The sequence below is a fragment of the Fringilla coelebs genome (genome assembly GCF_963513975.1).
Source record: "Fringilla coelebs genome assembly, chromosome: 21".
In the NCBI taxonomy this organism is placed as follows: domain Eukaryota; kingdom Metazoa; phylum Chordata; class Aves; order Passeriformes; family Fringillidae; genus Fringilla; species Fringilla coelebs.
Window position 1 is genome coordinate 9796112 of NC_140047.1, and position 20413 is coordinate 9816524.

At 57.0% G+C, this 20413-nt stretch overlaps 1 protein-coding gene across 2 annotated transcripts in view; it reads left to right on the top strand.

The window, feature by feature from the left end:
* Window positions 1-14864: 14864 nt before the first annotated feature.
* The window catches only part of NOTCH1 (notch receptor 1), a 41627-nt gene continuing 36078 nt past the window's right edge, over window positions 14865-20413 (top strand). For both annotated transcript variants that reach the window (XM_084219417.1, XM_084219418.1), the window contains exons 1-2: window positions 14865-14994; window positions 16680-16761. In XM_084219417.1, coding sequence (XP_084075543.1) covers window positions 14937-14994; window positions 16680-16761 — 140 coding nt within the window. In that variant the 5' untranslated portion in view covers window positions 14865-14936. The remainder of the gene's footprint in view (window positions 14995-16679; window positions 16762-20413) is intronic.

Consider the following 20413-nt stretch of genomic DNA (forward strand, 5'->3'; position numbering starts at 1 on the left):
TCCCTTTTTGGCAAGTTTTGTTCTGAAAAACCTCTGAGTGCTGTAGTATTGTTGTCTCTTTCCAACCCAGAGCCTGCCTGGTGATTTGAGGCATCAATGAAAGCTGCTGCCCCGGCCACAGCAAAATGAGGCACTTTGAGCAGCCTGAACGTGTCGTTGGGAAGCTGCCATCAAACGCTGGTTAAAAAAACACAGCAGAAAAAAAAACCTCAAAACAAAGGCAAGACTACAAACAGACAGAGCTTGGGATCAGAGCGAAGGCAGGAAGAAAAAGGAGTTATGAACTATATTTACTCTGCCCGAGATCCTTCGCTGCCTTCGCTGCTCTGTGTGGTTCTTTATTCACCCAGGGCCAAATCGCAGGAAGCGCTCGGCTCCTGGCAAGTTCATCCTGGAGCTGCTGCAGCTGCCATGGCCATCCTGCCTCCCACACCCCTCTGGGACCCTCTCCCAGCAATCCTGCCTCCCACACCCCTCTGGGACCCTCTCCCAGCAATCCTGGCTCCTGCATCCTCAGGGACCCTCTCCCAGCAATCCTGGCTCCGTCATCCCTTGGGGACCTTCTCCCTGCACCGGTGTCCTGGCTGGGGAGTGCAGCATTCCCAGAGGCTCCAGTGGTCCCCGTGGTGGTTCCCCATTTCCAGGTGGTGGCTCCCAGCTTTTCCAGGTGGTTTTTGAGCATTGCAAGCTGTCACCGCCAGCAGCGTCTCAGCAGAGCAGGCTGAGGGTTGGTTAAGTGCGAACCCAAATTTCACATGTTTGACTAGAGGAGCTGGGGAGGGGCTGGTTGGGCACCCAAAACTGAGTCCAGCCCACTTGAGTGTTGCAAGGCAAGTGCAGAGGAGTTCAGACCCCAACCAGCATGGCCAAGCTGCTCAAAAGCGAAAGTCAGCAGAGGCTGATGGCTGCCTCCACATGGTTTTTACTTTTGTTACTTCATTTTTCCGCTGAAATGCCTCCTGCTGGGGCACGGGGGTTTCCTAGGGAGCCCCAGGTGGATCCCTGACCCTGCTTTCACCCCTTTCAGGGGCAGCACGTGGGCAATGACTTGAAATGCAAAATCTCCCTTGTTTTCAGATGCTCTTAACACCTCACTCAGGCCGGCAGTGAGAGCGTGGGCAGCGCTGCCGAGCACTTCACACCCAAGTGCGCAATCCTGGGCCATCCCCGCCATCACCACCAGCCCCAGATCCCAGCCAGAGGCTGCAGGAAGGTTTCCCTCGGACTCTGCTGCTTTCCAGGAGAGGGGTTTCTGCTCCTGTGGCTGCCAGGGCTCAGCATTCCCACGTGCCTGCACGCAGGGTTATTTTTCTAACGTTTCTCTTTTTTTTCTTGCACTCATCCGGTACGGTTGTTGTGACACTGCAGTCAGCAAATATCACCGAGCAGTAGGAAACGTGAGGTTTTACTGCTTCAGTGAGATTCGGCCGATGAAAAGGGGAAGGGAGAAACCCTCTCTGAGAGGCTGTGCAGCCCTCGTGTGCCACCCCCGGGCCTCCCCGCAGCCCTCCGCTGCTCAGACCCCAAAATCTGAGCAGGGTCTGGTCCAGCTGAAGCCACGCTTGGGGTGGGGAGGACAGCCACCAAGATGCCAGGGTGTCACTGCCTGCCTGGCACCCCAGCCCTGGGCTGGAAGGGAGGGTGGAACTCCCTCTCTGCGGGCAGGACACGAGTTGGGTGCTGCTCCCAAATTCTCCATAAACCCCACGGGCTTGTGCTGGTGGCCATGGGCAGCACAGCCCCTTTATCTGATGGGACATTTGGAGGGAACAATGTCCCCAAGGCAGAGCTGGGGCGAACAATGGGTGCAGGCCGGGCTGCAGGACCCCGGGCGCCCCGGCCCGCAGGAAATCCTTTTATTTTTCACTTGTGCACTGAAACAAACACAAGCTCCTGTTTATTTCCTGGTCGATTGTATTTTGGAGGATGGAGGTGGCTTCCCCACGCCGGCAGTTTAACTCCTGCCGTGCCAGCTGGGACTGTCCCCCCCTGTCCCCAGCGAGGTCGTGGTGGCCACGAGCGGGACCCCGCTTCCCCCACCCCCGCTAATTTCTGTTTAATTTGAAAACCTGCGGGTCATAAATAACACGTGCTGGCGTGGGAAGTCTGGGAAGCGGGAAGCCAGCCCATCCCCTCCCCTGGCTGAGGCCGGGGAGTCTGGAGCTGCTGCTGGAGGAGTGATGCAACATCCCTGAGGCTGCTCCACACCAGCCACGCTCCCTTGGGATGTCCCACTCTGGAGCAGAGGGAAACAGGGTGGCTGTGGCTCAGCTGGGCAGCTCTGTCCTTCCTCTCTCCATCCCTGTGTGGCTCTCCCTGCCATCCCCAGCCTGGACAGCCACCCCTCCTTGGGCAGGGGCTGGCACTGCCCCAGAGCCCTCTCTGAGAGGGAGAGGCTCCCACGGCGAGGCCGAAGGTTTGCCGACCTCAGGCTTTTCTCACAGCTTCCCCATCACATCCTCCCCAGCTCCCACGTCTGCCGTTCACAGGCGCTGCTCTCTTGGCTCCCGGCCCCGGGGCCTGTGCCTGGGTGGAAACAGCATCCAGATGGAGCTATTTTTTCACATTTTTGGGGGGGAGGGGAGGAAGGTTTGGGAAAAAGCTGCTGGGAGCAGGAAAGGAGAGGATTTGAAAGGGGTCTGGTAAGCCTGGCCCTGTTTCTGCACAGAATGGAGGGCTTGGCAGGGAAACTGAGGCACGGAGCATCCCACCAGGGCAGTGGCCTGGCTGACAGTGAACTCTGACTCCTGCCCCAGGAGTTCAATCCTTTAACTCCTGTCCTCAATGCAATTAGGGGGACAGCACAGTCCAGATCCCACTTCCATCAGCAGGAGCAGCTGCCCAGACAAGGAATTTGGTGCCACAGGCAGAACCCAAACTCATCTGTCGCTCATCCAGAGCCCGGAGGGGGAGGAAAAGCCCTTCCACCCCTCCAGCCTTAAATCTCATCCACAGAAAACTTTTGAAACCCCACCATTGTGCGAGAGGATAAACATTTATTGAATATTTCCTGTTTGGCACAAATTCTCCGCGAGTCCTCTACAGCCCTTTTCTTCTCGGGTCTTTAAATGAGAATTATTTGAGTTGAATGTAAAGGAAAAGCATCCCCCGAGCGGGGAGCCCCTGGGAGCAGGGAACGAAGGGAAGCCCACGTGTGTGCCATGCCTGCTTGCTGTTAGCTATTAATTTCTGTCTCCCGAGGTCTGACATGAGCAATGCATTATGCAAAGGTTGTGGGAATATTTCAGACTCTGCATCCCGGGAGAACTGCAATTTCAGTTTTACAGGGTTTGGGGTGTTTTTTTTTTTCCCTGTTTCTTTCAAATGTGTTATTTCACTGAGTTGGAGCAGTGGTTATGAGTTACACAGTGTAGGGAAGGACGAGCTGGGTCTGGCTGGGGTGGCCAAGGGATCAGTGCCTGGCCCCTTGTGGGCATGCATCCCATGCAGGAGCAGCACTGTGACCCCACTTGCATATTTGGGTGCAGGAAAAAACTGTGGGGGTGGAGAGGAGCTAAAATCAGTGCTGGAGAGGAGTTGGAAGTGGGGATGTGAGCCATGGGCAACTGATGCTGCGGCAGCAGCCAGGGTGGGAGGCTGGTGGGATGGGGAACACACTGGGGTTTGGGCCAACACTTGGCATACCCTGGGCTGGGAAAAGCCTTGCAAAACATGAATTTTTCCAGCAGATCGATCTTGCAACAGGCAGCAGCCACTGGGAGTCTTCTGCTCACCACCATGTGCCACCACAGGGCTGGAGCTGGAGGAGGTGGGGGCACACAGAGCCACCCTGTCTTGTGCCACTGGGAACCCAGGGACAGAGAAGAGGCTCAGGCTGAGATGAAGCTGAACAGGGTTTGGTCTGAAGGCAGGCTAATTCTGGCCCAGGCACAATCCAAAGGGATTTATTTTTAGGCTCTGGGCTATCGCTGCTTTGGGTAATTGAATGGAAAATGTATATTTAGCTTCTTTGGTGATATGCTTAGAAAAATAAGCTCCTGTCACTGTTGTGGGTGGTGATTTGTGCCAGCCCTGCCCTTGCCAGTGCTGGGAGGCATCGCCCACCTCACAGCTGGAGCCTTCAGCCTTGGATCTCTTGGACAGCACAATTGGGAGCTGGGTTCCAGGCTTGCTTCTCTTTTGCTCCTCAGAAGGATCTTGCCACCCATCCTGCAGACTGTGCCCTTGCTGTGCAGGTGTTGGGGGCAGCACCAGGTGCCCTCCATGCCTCCCACATCCCTGTGCCAGGGGTTACCCCACCTGGCATCCCAGCTGGGCCCAGCACTGTCCCCTCAGCAGGGACAGGGTCACAAAGGTCCCACTGCTGGGACCTGCTGTGGGAAGCTCTGGGGCCTCTCTGGTGTGGAAGCCATGCATGAGCACACGGCAGGGAGGTGGTGTTTCCTCCCTGAAATGCAGGTGAGAGCCAGAAGGGCAGCACTCCCGAGCCTCTCACACTATAAATACACCACAAGCACAGGAACCCAGGGCTATTTTTGCCTGCAGGAAGCTGGGATGAGAAGGAGAGCATCCCTCCCTCCCCAGCACGTTGCTGGCAGTGGGACGTGCCCAGGGCCAGGACTGCCTCTGGCAGAGGGTGCAGGGTTCCAGATGCTTCCCAACATTTCCAGGTGATGGGAATGGCTGGGATAGAGCCTGTGGTGGGTGACCCCAGAGCCACTGGACCCCGTCATGCTCCCCAACACCCTCGGATTGGGCAGCTAGTGGAATAGATGTGTTGCCTTCTGCAGGACTGAAATCAGCTCCACACCCCACGGAGATCTGAGTGATGTCCTGCTCCTCTTGCACGGGAAACACCAGCACTGGATGAGGCCTGGGAAGCCCAGCCAGCGTGGGAGGCACCACTGGGGCTGCTTCCTCCTCTGGTCAGGTCCCAGACAGCTCTCTCTGTCCTGACTGCCTCCTTGCTCAGCTGTGTCTTGGCTGGCATCACTTCCCTGGAAGAAGCCAAAGGCAAAAATTGCAGGGAATCAGGAACCATCAAGGGCAAATCCCCAGCAGCAGCGTCACTAATTGCACAGATGTTATCAACCCCCCAGCAGTGCCTGTCTGTCTCTGCATCCTCTCACCTCTAGAATCTGGGACTCAGAAATGTTTCTTGGTGCAGAAAAACTTAAAGCAGAGTTCTGTCTTTGCCAGGTGCTTGCTCAGTACCTACCTGTGTGCGTGCCTCTGGGTTTGAGTGTGTTTCTGTGTGTGTAGAAAGCACATTTTGCAACAGACAAATGGGAATGAAATATTTCAAGAATGTCTCTTAAATCAAGTAATCTTGGGGAATTTGACAGCCAAGGTCACCAATGACTTTGGGTTCTTGTTTGCTCAGTGTGGAGCCAGGGCTGGGCTCTGCCCGGGCAGGGCCCCATGGCTGAGGGGGGTGTCTGGTCCCCAGCACCCTGAGGAAAAGCTGTGTGTCTTGAGATCTATGTCCAAGAGCAGGAATAGCTTCAGGACGTGGCTGGGACCCAGAGCTTCCACCTCAGGAGCAGCACTGCCTGGGGAGCGCCTCTCCTCCGAGTCCTGGCGTGACCTGCCGGGGCACGCTCCGGCTCCGGCATTCACCGACAGAAAAGAGCAGGGGAAAAAAAAGTCAGCTCCTCGTGATGCAGCCCCGTAATTACCTGTTATTCTCATATCGAGGTAATTAACAATTAGGCAGCTGTCTGAATCACATGCAGAGGAACAATCATTTCGTTATTAATGGATTCTATTTAACAGGTCCGATTTTCCCAGTTGTTTTTTTTTTTTTTTCTCCTTCCTTGTGCTCTCATGAATTATCCTCGCAATTAAACCTGCACCAGAAAGAGGGAGGAGTAGTCCTAATATTTACTGAACCTTGCAAAGCATCACATTTCTCAGCTTATGAACCTGTCACAAGCCATCGGGGGGCTCTGGTGCTGATGGGGAGCCCGTAACCCAACACCCTGCGCTGTCACCTGCACAGCCCCGCTGGCTCTGCCCTGCTGCTGCCGGGAGCTTATTCATTTCACTGCAGATAAAAGCCATTATTTACAGTCAGTTACATATTTCCGTTGGCAAACCTCCTCCCTCAAGAGCAGGTTTGAAAACATCCCTCTCAGCGAACCCGAGCCAGCCCGCTCTCGCACGGGGGAGCGCTGCCCCCCTGCCTGCCCGTGCCCCCTGGGGCTGTGCTGGGTGTCACCCCGGGATGGTTGTGGTTTGGGGGGCAGGGACAGCCTGGATGGGCCCCTCACCCTCATGTTCCCTGCGCTGGAGGCGCCTTGGGCTCTCCCCAGGGAGTGCTGTGGGGTGGGATGAGCTCCCCTTTCCGCATGTTGCTCCCGCATTGCTGTGCTTGAGCAGAGAAACACATTAATGTTTTCATTTGAATAATGTTTTCATTTAAAACCCCTGAACACTTAGCACAGCCCAGGCCTGATCCTTACAGTCATCTCCCGTGGGTGCAGAGGTGGTTTTGGTCACACTGTCCAGGACTCTGCAGGGATGGGGACCTGCTGGGCTGCCTGGGGGACAGCAGGGATGAGGTGGAGGGGAGGGATAATCCCTCTCCAGAGAAAATTTAGTTTTCATTTTCTCACCTTTTTACTTTGTCTCATGCCCCAAGACAGGAGGGTTTGACTCCCTCCCAAACCCCTGAGTCTGGGGTTTCTTTGGAGAGGGGATTTTTTTGAGTTGTTTCCTCAATTTCTGACTGTGGACCAGTCCAGCTCCGGAGTTTGTGTTTTCAACAGCCAGCCAAGGCTGTGCCCTTGCAGCCACCCTGCACAGGGCCAGGCACCTGCTCTGCTCTCATTTGTTTGTTCCAGGCATGGAGTTGGGGATTTCACTGAAAAACAGGAACTTTGCTGGACAGCAGCTGCTCCTGGGCAGTGAATCAGCTCATCCCACTGACGCCCAGCAGAGCCGTGCCAGCGCCGCGCTCCCACGCCCAGGGCTGGCATGGCTGGGGTCCCCATGTGTCCCCAGCAGTGTCCCCAGCAGTGTCCAGGGGACAGCCAGTGGCTGTGACCACCCAAGTGGCAGCAGTGAGGGCTCTGTGGCTGCTGCCCCGGCCCCACCGCTGCGCAGGACTCGGCGGCCAGGGCCAGGCGCGGACAGCTAATGCCTTTGTCCCAGCCTGACTTTTCGCCTCCCAGCGGGATTAGGATGGGATGACCGGCAAGGAGGCCCTTAATCCCATTAGGGATCCTGGCGCAGCCCCGTGGGGCAGCCCTGGGAACCGGCCTGGGCTCCGGGGAAGCAGCGGGCGAGGCAGCAGCCTGCAACACCCTGTGCTGCCACCATCCCACTCAGCCCCGTCTCCACCAGTTCTCCCCAATCCACTTTGCTCAGAGCACCGGTATGCACGGGCAGCGAGGGGCACACGGGCATCCACAAGCCCTGCAGCCCCCCTGGCAGGGTTCAGCCCCCCACAGCACCCACCCAGCAGCATTTGGAACAGGTGGCCCCAGGCCCTTTTGGCTCATTTGGCCCATTTGGCTCATTTGGCTCATTTCTCCACGGGGTCACAGCTGAGCGGGCAGCAAAGCTTCTCCCGCCTGGAGAGAGAGTTGTTTTTCTCCCCCGCCAGTTGCGAGGAGCCGTGTTTGTGTTTCTGTCCCTTCCTGTTTACTCGCTGCCATCAGGACACGCTTTGATGTGTTTATGCTGCTGGACATCCGTGGGAGCATGGTCCCGCGGGCTCCTGCAGCTCCCTGCTCCGTGGGGCAGGGCCGTGGCTCCATCCAGGCACTCCAAAGTCCAGGTGACAGCACCAGCCCAGCCCAGCCGTGCCAGGAGCAGACCCCAAAGGCATAAAATCCTGCCAGGAGTGGGGAGCTGGTGATGGCACGTGGGTCCCACCAGGCAGCATCACCTTGTCCCCATGTGCTGGGACAGGGGGTCGGTCCCATCCACCCTGGGCTCCAGGTGCGTGCGGTTTCTTTCCCTCTTACAGTCCCTGCTTCCTCCCCGGCTGGGAGTCTCCCCGCCCCGTGCGGGAGCTGCTGCATTTGAAAGGTCACCGGGCTTTGAAGTCGGCGGCTCCGGGCAGCAGAGGAGGGATCACACCTTGCTGGCATCTCCCGGCCGGCCGGTTCCCAGCCCGCCACCCGCAGGCGGAGGTGCTGCCGGGGGTGGAACGGCACACGGCCGGCCCGTGCCACCGCGCTGTGCCCGCAGCGTGCCGCGGCTGCAGCCGTCCCGGCCTTGTGGATGGGAGAGCGGCCAGGGAACCCCGAGCCCCCATCCCCTGAGAGGCAGCAGCCTCACCAAACAGGAGTGACCTCTCCCCGTGGAGGGGAGACAAAAGATTCTGTCATCGCAGGGACTTGTAGTTAAATTGATTTTTCAGCCTAAAGCTAAAGAAAAACAATAGTTATCTAGGAAAGCCAGTAGATGTAATCATTGTGAACTTCAGCAAAGCTTTTGATACCATCTCTCACAGAATCGTGTACAGGCTCTGGAGCTGAGCTCCATGAGCCTGGTGGGTCCCTTCCAACTCAGCATACTCTACTATTCTGTGAAAACCCACCATGATTTTCTAGGAAAGAAATCTCTCACGTAGAGCTGCCCATGAGCAGAGGTCTGGGAATGGGCTCTGGGGCTCCTCCAAACCCTTTGGAACCGGCTGTGGCACCACCAAACCCCACAGCCAGCACAGGGCAGGGGATCCCCAGCGCCCCGGCCCAGGGGGTGCACTGGGCATCACGGGGGTTTCCTGCAGCTCCTGGATACCCCAAGAAAGGCTTGTAGGGGTCCTCCCTCCCTGGCAGGCTGTGGTGGGACACCCTGTGCCCCGCAGCCGCTGCTCTCTGAGAGGAAATGGCATCTTTGGGCCGATCTCTCCTGGTTCCCGTCTTCGTGTGCCTGGCTTTGATTCGCGGCCGAGCCCTGTGATAATGTGGCTGCCTGGGAAGGAAGGGAGTAGAAGGAACTGGCTATTGTGTTTGGCCCCTCTCCAGGAGGTGTTTTTGCTGGGAGGCACCAAGGTCAGAGCTGGGTGGGAAGCGTTCCCCGACAGCAGCCCTCACACATGTGCCCAGCCATGGCAGGGGGGGACAAAGGAGCACCCCCAGCACCCCGGCACGGGGCTGCCATTGAGAGTGCAGCAGCCCAGCACACCCTGCATCAGTGCAGAGGATGTGTGGTCTTCCCTGTGTGTTTTTCAGGGGGCAAAGGACTGCTTTGCAGCCCTTCTGGAAAGTGAAACATCTCCCAGCCTTCCCGTTTCCATGAGGAAGGAAAGAGGGGGCGGTGGGTGGGAGTGCCTGTGAATGGAGCATCAGCAAAGGCTGCCGTGCAGAAAATCCTTTTTTACTCTCGTTTTGTAATAGCTTAAGAATTTCAGCTGTCTTCATCCCAGCACAGGAGTCCCAAATCCCAGAGCTGTGAGAACAGAGCTGGCACTGAACTACCCCTGAAACTCCCTGCTGGTATCAGTGGCATCCCAGGACCCTGCAGCCCAGCCCCCCGGGCCAGCACAGCGAGAAGGAGCACGCCCAGATCTCTGCGAGCGATGTTTCCCAAAAAACCTGCCCGAAACCTCTGCGGGGCGAGTGTCCACATGGCATGACGTTCTTCTTGAGCGTGTGCCCTGAGAGAGGCAAATCCCAGCAGCACAGAGCTGGGTGAAACTGTGGGGATGCCAGCGTGACTTGGATGAGCCTGGCATTGCACCACGGTCCAGAAATCCAGTATCAGGTTCATGCCCGGGCTTGTGCACAGAGAATCACGCTTGGGTTTTCACTGCTGTGAGCGATGGTTTTCGATTATTTAATGGAGATATCAGAGGAGGTTTGATCCTGGCTCTTCCACACACTCTGGTGAGCAATTTACTTGCTGAGGTGATGAAAACTGCCTCGGCAGGAAAAGGGGGAATGGAAGAAAAAGCAAAGAAGGGATGGCCTTGAAGGAAGATGCACATGAAATACAAAGGTGTCCCACATGTCCCTAGGAGCAGGACAAAGCTGGGCTGGGGTCTGCACTCCAGAGAGTCAGGGTCACCCCCTGCATCTCCTCTGTGGTGTGCAGAGCCGCCCCCACCCCTGGGCTGGGTGTCTGTGACAGGAATCGAGGGACAGGAGAGGGACACGCAGGGCCTGCAGCACCAGGGTGCAGACAAAGGCACGAACAAGCATGGAGGGAACAGGGACACGCACCAAAGGACTGGGAGAACTGCATTTCCAGCAGCCCATGTGGTTGGGACGGGCCCGGGGACAAGCACATTGTCACTTGCAGCCCCATAAACCCCAGCAGGCTCTGTTTACACAACAGAGAATGTTTCAGTTGTTTTATGGAGGTGGATAGGAACAGCACAGGGACCAAGGGGCCAGGGCCAGGCTGAGCAATGCCTGCCCAGCACCTGCTCTCCCCTCACAGCCCATAAAGACATTTTATTTTAAATATGACACAGATTTTATAGCGCAATTCTGCAGCAGCACCTTTCACCCAGGTACAAACGGTGCAGGCAGAGCTGCTCCTCGGGGACGTCTTCCCGCCTGTCACTAATCCCTGGGTGAGAGTTCCCGGGCTGACTTTACACACTGAGAAATGATGGCCAGGAGCAACCCTGCAATTAAAACCAGTTTCAGCAGCCCGTGAGGAGGAAAACTCGGCGGGTGCCAAGCCCGGCGCAGGAGCCGTGCCAGGGCAGGGACACACATGGCACCAATCTCTGCCCATGGCAGCAAGGACTGATTGTCTTTTGTCCCATCCCAGCCCTGGACATCCTGATGGGACCAAATCCTACTGCACTGGTGGGAGGAAAGTCGTCCTCCATGAGCATGTGATGCCAGAGCGCTGTGGCAGAGGGATGGCACTCGGTGTGATTTAATCTGTGGCTGCTCAGGCACAATCCTCCACTCAGCTATTTAAGAAAGATAAGATTAAAACAAATCAGGATTTAGACCATTCTCGTAAATCCAGCCTCTTTTCTCTGGTGCCCCAGAGAATCATGCCTTAGTCCCATTATGGAGAAGTTTGGGGATAGTTTTGCCTCACAGACTCCATGGCCAGGGCATTTTTATCTGCTCAGACTTTCCAGGATGCTCTACCTGCTTTGATTCACACTTAATTACTAAAAATTAGGTTTTTTCAGAGCATGAGGGAGGGTGGGGGTGCATGTACCAGCATGAGGAGGGCTAACCCTCCGTGCTGCTCCAAAATCCAAGAGGCAGAGCAATGCCAAGCCAAGCACGGTGGGGAAAGCAGGAGAGATCCAGTTTGATGTCTGCCTTATCAGTCTTATTTTTTATTGCACCGAAGGTATAAGAGCAAAATATTGATTGTGATGATAAAGAGATGAAAGTGTCAAGAAGGAATAGGCACACAAGTTACTCAGGCGATTGGAAGCCGCCTTGGTTGTATTTAACAGGCATTTGCCATTAAAGAAAAACGCCTGTTTTTATTTAAATAGCCTCGGGCAAATTTCTCACTAAACCAACTTTCCCACGCCAGCCCAGTGCTCTAACTCTGGTTTTTGGCAAATTTTTTCCTGAGCTGTCAAGGCAAAATATATATAAGAATGCTGGTCTCACTTAGGTTTTTTTCCAGCCCCTGGAGACATGAAAATAATTTACAGATGTGCATTACCTGTTTATATTTGTATTAAGTTTTCCTTAACGGACATGATTTTCTTAGCTTGCAGTAACAAAAAAATATTCCCAGAGTTTCACTCATTTAATTTTAACTTATTAAAACTTTTAAACATGTGTGGAGGTTTCATGTTTTTAAATCACTAATCACATGGACAGTTGCCAAGGTTTCTATTAAAGCCTTTTACAAACACTATTTTTAAAAGGACCTAAAATCCCATTATTTTTAACCCCTGAAGACCACTCAAAAGAAAAAGTTTCTTTGGATTTATGTCTTATTCACCTCTTATTGCAAAAAGATTTATGCTGGGCGCTGACTTCTGCCTTCCTCCCTTTTTTACTTTTGCTGGTAGGAGTCTCTGGAGGAGGCGTCTGGGAGAAGGAAACTTGAGGAGGTTCCCCACGAGGATCTTGCAGCAGATCCCTCAGTACCAGGGGAAGGATGGAACCAGATTAAAGCGGGACATCTCGCAGCAGCGCCTGGCTGGAGGAGCCATCCTCGTGTTCAGGCTTCCATGGGAAACCACAGAGGACCCTTTTAGCTCCCTCCCAGCAGAGCCTTTTCCCCAAGCAGAGCCCCAGAGCTGCGGGGTCACAGAGCCCCAGGGTGATGGCAATAAATAGATGTATTTGACCTGCTGTGCTCAGGGGACGAGGCGGCGCGGCTGCGCGGCCGCACGCCCGGTCTGGCTGTGTTTATGCTCTGGACACCACACAGACCCCTCCAGCCACGGAGCAAACCCGGGGCCAGCGCTCACTCCTGCCTTCCCATGTGCCCTTCCAGTCCAGCACCTCCAGGAGCAGCCTGGAGGATGCAGGGTTATGCAGTGTCTCCACCACCTTGCACATCCCTCAGCATCACCACCTCTGCATGCCCAGATGGCACAGGCGTGGCACCCTGACAGCCCCGTGTCCCCTGGCATGCCCATGATGGCTCCGAGGGGCAGGGGGGTCTCTCCCAAGTCTCAGGGATCAAGTCCCAGAGCGCAGCTGAGCTGAGTGCACGGTGCTTTCTGCACACGGAGAACAAGCCCGGGCAAAGCTTCGGCCGGCATTTCCAGGCAGGTGGAGCTGAGATGCTCCCTGCTCTGGGGGCTCTGACAGAGAGGGGGAAAGGGGGGAGATGGAGAAAGAGCACAGAGTCTCCATGCCTCAGGATGGCCAAGTGGAGGAACCTCAGGCTGTCCTCACACCTCCGGATGAGGCTGAGGATGGTGGCAAGGCTGTGGTGGCACAGTTGGGGTCACATCGCACTGCCCAGTTGTTGTCACCGTACTTGTGTCTGCAGGGGGAACAGAACGGGCAGCACCCACCTTCTGGAACTGTTCAAGGCTCGAGCCACCAGGGGCACCTGGACCCCGAGTGGCACCATGCTCCACACAGGGCCCTGGCTCCCCAGCCCTAGTCAGGGCACTGCTTTAGAGCCCAGAGAGGGGAAGGCAGGAGGAGCAGGGAGCCGCGGGAGCGAGGTACCGCTGCAGGGCTCACGCCTTTGATCTGGTGAGCAGACTCTGCCCTTCGGTTTGTTTAATTGTTTCACACTTGCTCTGGAAATAGTTTACAACAGGAAGCAGTGGGATAACAGCAGGGCTGGCATGGGATGGGATGAGCCCGGGGGCTGGTGGAGAGGTACCCTGCGATGAGAGACACAGATGACCACAGTGTCACCTCCCTCCCATTAACCCGTTGCTGATCCTCCTTCCTCTTTCCCAAGCTTTCAGCCAGATGCTGGCAGCCATCCCTCCATGTCCTCATGTTTGGGAGCTGTAAAAGAAACACCCAGTAGCCTCCAACAGCTCTTGAGGTAGTCACAAGAGTCCAATGGGATTTAAGTACCCCCATGCCTGGAAGAGCTGGTACCCCAAATTCTCCACACTGAGTTTTCGCTCCCCACTTTTGCAGGCGTTGTGGCCTCGCTGAGCAGGGCTCATGAGGAACCATCATGTTTAAGCACCCTCACACGGGCTGTGCCCATCAGTGGGGCTCTCTGGGTACAGCCCTGAGCACCTCCTGCAGCCACTGCTTGCAGGAGACACCCACAAACACTGGGTTAAGGGCTTCAACCAGTCCTGGACTCGAGACCTGGGTGGATTTCAGGTGGGGCATTCCAGCTTGGCTTTTTTTTTTCCCAGGCTTGACTGTGGCCCAGTGGCAGCTGGGGCAGGAGTGGGGCTCTGGGGATGAGGGCACTGGGACCCTCTGTCACCACTGCTCTAACAGGAACCTGCACACACATGGGGGTTGTGGGGCTGCCCCTGGGTTTGGCTTCCCCGTTTCTCCCAGAGTGTTTGTTTATTTGTGGATGCGGCGCACGGGGCTGGCCAGGCTCTGCCTGGGAGTTCATGAGTTCACAGCACAAAACAAACAACATCCGACCCAGCTGCCGGCACCTGCGGGGGAGCTGGGTGGGAAACGGCTCCACGTACCTGCACACACCTGAGTCCCGGTGGGGTCAGAAGGGGAACCCCACACTGCGCTTCCCAGCACCCGGGGCATGGTCAGTCCATGTCCTGGTCCCCCGGTACAGCCACCCCATTGCCGTGTGCGGGTCAGGCTGGCCTGTCACTCAGTGGCTACTGTGGCCCCAGGAGCTGTGCAGGGACTGTGGGGGGCTGCACTGGGGAAGCCGTGCAGGGACTGGGGGGGCTGCACTGGGGAAGCTGCATCAATACTGGGGTGGGGGCTGAGCTGGGGGTCTCCGGAGCTGCACTGGGGAAATGTGTGAGCTTGTGGGGGCTGCATGCAGGTGTCCAGAGCTGTGCTGAAGCTCTGTAGCGGCTGCACGTGAGAGCTGTGCAGGCGCTACGCTGGGAATGGGGGGCTGCCCTGCGGGGTTAGGGGGACTGCAGGGCAAGGCTGCGCCGGGGGTGTGCGGTGGCTGCACGGAGAGAAGGAGCTGCACCCGGTGCATCCGTGTCTGCACGGGGGAGGGCTGCACCGGGGGGTCCGGTGGCTGCACAGAGGGGCGCGGCTGCCCCGGGGCTGCCCGTAGGGGCTGCGCGGACCCCGCAGCCCCACTCGCGTCCCACTCGGGGACCCTCCGTGGCGGGAAGGGGGTTCCCGGCGGCGGCCCCCCGGGCTGGGCAGGGAGGAGCGTCTCGCCCGTCCCGTCCCATCCCCTCCCGTCCCGTGGCGCCCGGCCCGCCCCGCACCGTCCCGTCCCGCCCCCCGCCGCCCGGCCCGGCCCGCCGGGGCTGAGCAGCCGCGGGAGGCGCCGCGTTCGGAGTCGCTGCGCTCGGGCGCGCTGTGTTTGGGGCTCCCGGCGGGGCGGCGCGGACCCGCACAGCCACCGGCACCGGCTCGGCTCGGCTCGGCCGAGGCCCCGCGGATCTATGCGGCTGTGAGCGGCGGGAGCAGAGCGGGATGGAGCGGCTCCTGGCGCCCGGCCTCCTGGTGCTCCTGCTGCCCGCCCTGACGCGAGGTGAGGGCCGCCGCCACGGGCCCCGCACCGGCCGCCCCGCAGGAAGTTTGCCGGGAGCGGGGCCAGGAGCGGCGGGCACCGGAGCCCAGCGGGGCACGGCGGGCACCGGAGCCCGGCGCCGTCGGGGGGTCCGGGCCGGGAGGCTCCCGTGGGAACCGGGACTCGGCTTCTGCGGCGGGACCGGAGCGCGGCGCCCTCGGGGGGGTCCGGGCGCGGGGTCCTCGTGGGAACCGGGGCTCGGTGCCGCGGGATGCGCCGGGACTGGGCTCGGCTCTTGCGGGAGAACCGGAGCTCGTTGCCAGCGGGAGAACCGGGACCGGAACCGGGTTGGGAGAGCGTGGCTGAGCCCCGCGGGGGTGGCCGGAGCTCGGGGGAGCCGGGGCCGGGACGGCGCGGGGGAGCGCGGCGGGGCCGGGGCTCGGTGCCCCGAAGGAGGCGCTCGGGACCACCGGGAGCCGGAGCTGGGTGCCCGAGGCTGCCGGGGGAGCGGCGCTCGCTGCCGTCGGGGGGAGCGGAGCTCGGTGCCGGGGGAGCCGGAGCTCGGCCCGGCGGAGGGGCGCGCAGGGCGGCCGCGCTCCTGCTGCTGTTCTGCGAGAGCTTTTGACCGTTTTGCAAATTTTTCTCGGTTTCCTGTTTCTTGAAAGTCGGGGCCCCCCGGGGCCCCCCCTCCGGGGCGGGTCTGGGTGCTTCGCCGCAAAGCGCTGGGCGACTGTCGGGGGCAGCGGGTCGGGGCACGGGAAAAGAGCCCCCAAAGCGGCCGGGGGTGCGGGACGGAGCGGGGAGCAGCCCATCCCGGGGGGTCGGCACCCTGCAGTGCCCCCCTGCCCCGGGACCGAGCTAGTAGCCCCCTCTGGAGAGCCCTGAGAGTATTTTGGGTAGCGAAGGCAGCGGTGCTGCTCCCACAGCAGGGCTGGGAGCCCTCGGAGGCGAAGTTTGCAGAAAGTTGTGCCCGTCCGGAGCGGTCCCCAGCGCCCCAGCCCGTGTTCTGTGGAACACGGAGCCCCGGCGGGGTGACCCCTGGGCTGCGTGGGCTCGGCACCCATCCAGGGCAGGATCTGGCTTGTGGCGGTGGCGGTGCGAAGCTGCAGTCGCTCAATGTGAAACTGGCCCGGCTGCACACGCGTGTCGCAGAACCAGTTACCGTGAAGAGCGAGCGGGCAGAGAAGGGGAAGAGCGAGCCGGGGTGGAAATCGGAAGCGATTCTGGTACTTTCAGCGAGTTGCTGTGGTAACTCTGCAGAATTTGTCTCTGAGGGCCAGACAATGAAACCTTTACTCACAGCAAGTTATGACGGGCGACTCATTTCGTTACCGAGCTCATGGTAACTCATGGGCCCCGGGCTGGATGTTTTTTCCCAAATGGCATTTGTCAGTCAAGGGCCTGATCTGGGGTTTCTCTCTGTCAGTCCTCCTGCTGGAGGAGCAGGCACTGCCTACCCTCAGACCCACCGTGGGTTTATTTTTAGGTGAGCCTCTCAGCGCGGGAGCCACACAGTCCCTGCCCCGTCCATCACCCTGCGGGTGAGGGCTGCCGGGTGCTGGACCCCACCTCACCAGGCTGTGCAGGCACAGGGGGTCTGGGGGTCTCAGCGAGCCTGTCCCCAGCCCGGGTGACGCCAGGGGATGCAGCCCCCCTGCTGCCACCAGGGCCCTGAGCTGTGGCTAATGCTGTCCCTCTGCTTGCAGGTTTACGGTGCTCGCAGCTTGCCGAATCCTGCCTCAACGGGGGCAAGTGTGAAACTTTTCCCAACGGGACGGAGGTGTGCCAGTAAGTATGGAACAGCCAGAGGATTTTCATCTCCCCCGACCAAAGTTATTGACATTCATGTTGACTTTGCTTTGAAGGCTCTGGATTTAATAGGGCAAGATGCGTTTTCTTTCCTTGAGTGGCAAGAATAACCTGCTTGTGTAGGAGTCACCGCGAGTTTGGCAGGATCGGCTTTGTTCCTGGCTGGGTGGAAAAACATGGGCAAAGGGCCATGTTTTGCTGGTGTTAGCCTATGCAGACTGCCCTGCTGATGGAGCAGGAGGTAGGGCCAGCCTGCGGCGCTCCTTGGACCGTCGGGCGGGGAGGGAGGCTGTCTGTCTGTTTTCCAGCTACTCCCTCCTGGCCCTGAAGCATTGCCTTTCAGTCCCTTGCACACTAGGGTGACTGGTACACCTCCAATAAACACTCAGGAGAGGTTCCATGGCATGGCTCTGGCTGCTGGAGCTGCCCCAGTGGTGTCTGTGGGCCGATGAGGCATCGCCAGGGGAGCAGGGCACCTCCTCCTGCAGCCCTGCCTGTGCTGGTGCCAAGCTGTGGTCTAGCCTGGCGTTCTTGGTGGGACCTGGCACCCAGACTGGGTCTTTCTCCAAGCTGATTGTGGGGAAACGGATGTGTAAAGCGTTGGGACTCTTTGAAGGACCAACCGACCCACCGCAGCGATGGCCGATTCACTCCAGGCTCCCAGGGAACAATAACCAAGAGAAATGAATAAGACTCCAGCTCCCTTTTTAAAACTATTCCATAAAAGAAATGTGAATGGGCAAGGCTCTGTTTTCCGGCCAGATTTCCCCTCTGCCTGTTGAACATGGCCTGAGCTGCAAGCAGGCAGGGAGACGTTCCCACCCACCCCAAATTTCCAGATAGGAAGTCCTCGGCGGAGGAACCTGAAGGCATTTCCAATCCCAACCTGTTGAATGGCAGTTTCCCTTGACAATGTGTGTTGCTTTTTTGCAAATCCGCCTGGGTGCCGTTACTCTGCCCAGTAGCCGGGCACCTCCCGCCCCCTTCTCCAAGTTGAGCCCCCCAACCCTTTGGTGCAAATAAATCAGCAAATCAATCAGGCACATGAGCAATTTAATGGACAAAGGCTGGGTCCCTTTGTGAGGCACTAATGAATGCACGCCACTTTTTTTTGCACAGAAGCCCTTACCAACGCTTGACGCTCTAAATCTTGTTTTCTTTCATTCAAAGAGCGACAGCTGGGATTCGGTCGAAATTCGGCAGCTATTGTTAAGGGAGGCAGATTAATGCTGTGTGACTAATCATGTATGGCTTCCCAGAATGCCCAACCCTCCACCCCCTCCCCAACCTTACACCCCTCCTTTTCCTTGTGGTCATTCTTTCTTTTTTTTCTTAAGTCTCTGCAACTCCTGATTTACATTTCATGTGCAGATGGTGATGGAATCTAATTAGATCTGATGTGTGCGAGCTCTATTTGGAGAAGCCTCCAAAGTAGGCTCGGGGTGGGTTGGGTTTTTTTTTAAGAGAAAAAGTTAACTTTAAAGAAGTTCTTGGTTGCTGGCTGTGAATAACCACTTCTCTCTTGGCTGCAGATGCCTCGTGAGCGTGTGTGAGTTATTTTTGCAGGAGCACAAGGTGTGTGCTCTGGGTGTGTTAAAGCTCTTGTCCCGTGCAGGGCGATGGGGGCAGATACTGGAGGTACAGCCAGACTGAAGGAGGTGCAACTTCCCAAGTTACCTGATAGCAACTCGCAAAATCCTGGTTTTTGACTTTGTTTGAATATCTCTTGATGAGGAGCTTTGCTTGCAAGCTTCTTAAACAAAGCAGAGCCAAGAGCACAAGATAGCAGACACAGAAAAGCTTGGCACTGCCCTTTGGCGCCTGCATGAAATGCACCATTTTGGCTGCTGGCCACATCTCTGCTCGGCCTGGCACTTAACAAAGTTTGGCCATAAAGCCCCTTTGTGCTGCCCCCACAAATCCAATTAGAAAGTGGAGTGAAATAAATAGTGTACGAGGGGGATGCTGCTCCAGAGGACGAGTGTCCCGGCACTTGTGGCAGGACAGAGCTCGTTGGGTTACACGGAGCTGACTCTGATAACTCCAAGCCCGGGTTATCAGCCCTGCTATGGAAAGGAAACCGCCAGTGCAAGACCAGGAGCTTTCTCTGCTTTTTATTATTTTACAGGGATAGTTTATAAAGCTCCAGGTGCCTTATCTTGCTTGTCCCTTTGCCAGGCGGTGCAGGGCACGCAGGGCTGTATTGAATGGAGGGACCAAGCGTTGGATTGGAGGGCTTGAGACAGAAGCACCCTAATTAGGCTCCTTTGGAGCCACTTTCCATCTTGGCAGGGTTATCTGGGTCTTTTAGCACAGACAGAGCAGCAGCAGTTTTGTGGGTCTTGCACAGACCCCAGCTGAAGGCTCTGGGTGATTTTGTCCCAGAGCTGGAGCTTTAAAAGGTCCAGGCTGGAGTTGGTGGCTGCTGCGGGGCTTGGCGTGAAGTTCTGTGGGGCTGGGGAGCTGTGGCATTCCAGAAAAGGCCCTCGCCTTGGACTAAGGCATTTTCCCAGAGTGAATGGGAAGGTTTTTCCAAGAGGTCATTTTTGACTTCTAGTGATAGCTCCTAATTAGACTGTTGGATAACCCTGGTTTTGACTGGCATCCCTGCAAATGAGCCGGGCTGATTTTAGCTCCCTGTGCCATGTGACATTTATTCCCAGGACCTCCCCTGCTTTGCTAGTTAAAAGCAGATGGCATTGAAAGAGGGCTGAGCTTCCAGCCCTGCTCCACCAGCCTCTCACCATTAAAGCCAGAGGAGCCGTGCCTGGGTTCTCCTTTTGCTCAGAGAAGCAAAAGAGATGGTGAAGGGAGAGAATAAGTTAAATTAATCACTGGGCTTGTGCTGAAAAGGGGGAAAAGTCAGTTTGCTAAAGTACTTCCTCTGTTTATGAATCAGCACAGCATTGTCGTTCAGCCAGGGCAGTGGCTCCTGAGCTGGTGCCCGCTGCCACCACCAGCTTCCACGGGCAGCAGGCCAGAAACATGGGAAGAAGCATTCTGGAGGGGACCATAGCGGGAAGAGGTGATTATTTTAGCTCAAAACTCTTTGAGGAGACAACCAGGAAGGCAGAGGAGTGATGTGAGCCCCGCGAGTTTCTGTGCCCTTCAAGTTATTCAACTGCTCAGTCATTGTTATCTCATTGTAAAGGGCGGAAGTTTCCTTCTGGTTTGGTTTTTCTCATGTGCTTTAACCCAACGTTATTTCCATGAAATAATAACAAAGAAAAAATGCAGTCTCGGTGCTGGAGAGGAAGAGGGTGGAGTGTTGAACAATCAACCAGAGGAAGCTCTTAAAGAAGTAGAGGAGCAGTGATTCAGCCATGTTGAGAACTCTTGTTGGCTCTTTCGAGTCTGATCTCATTCTCGGAAAGAACAAGGTGGAAATGGGTAAGAGGGGAGATTAAAAATACCAAAGTGTCACCTGTTGCAGATTCCAGTGGAATAGAAACTGAAGCCCAGCTGCTGAGGTCATTGGGACAGCAGTGGGGGTTTTAGCTCTTGTCTAAGAGAATCTGTTTGTGTCTCTGCTCTCTGGAAGGTGTCTCGATCGTTATCAGGAGTCTCGGGTGGTCCCACTCACTTCTGCTCTGTGTCCTTGGCGTTTTATTGCTTGGGCTGAGGTTTTTTG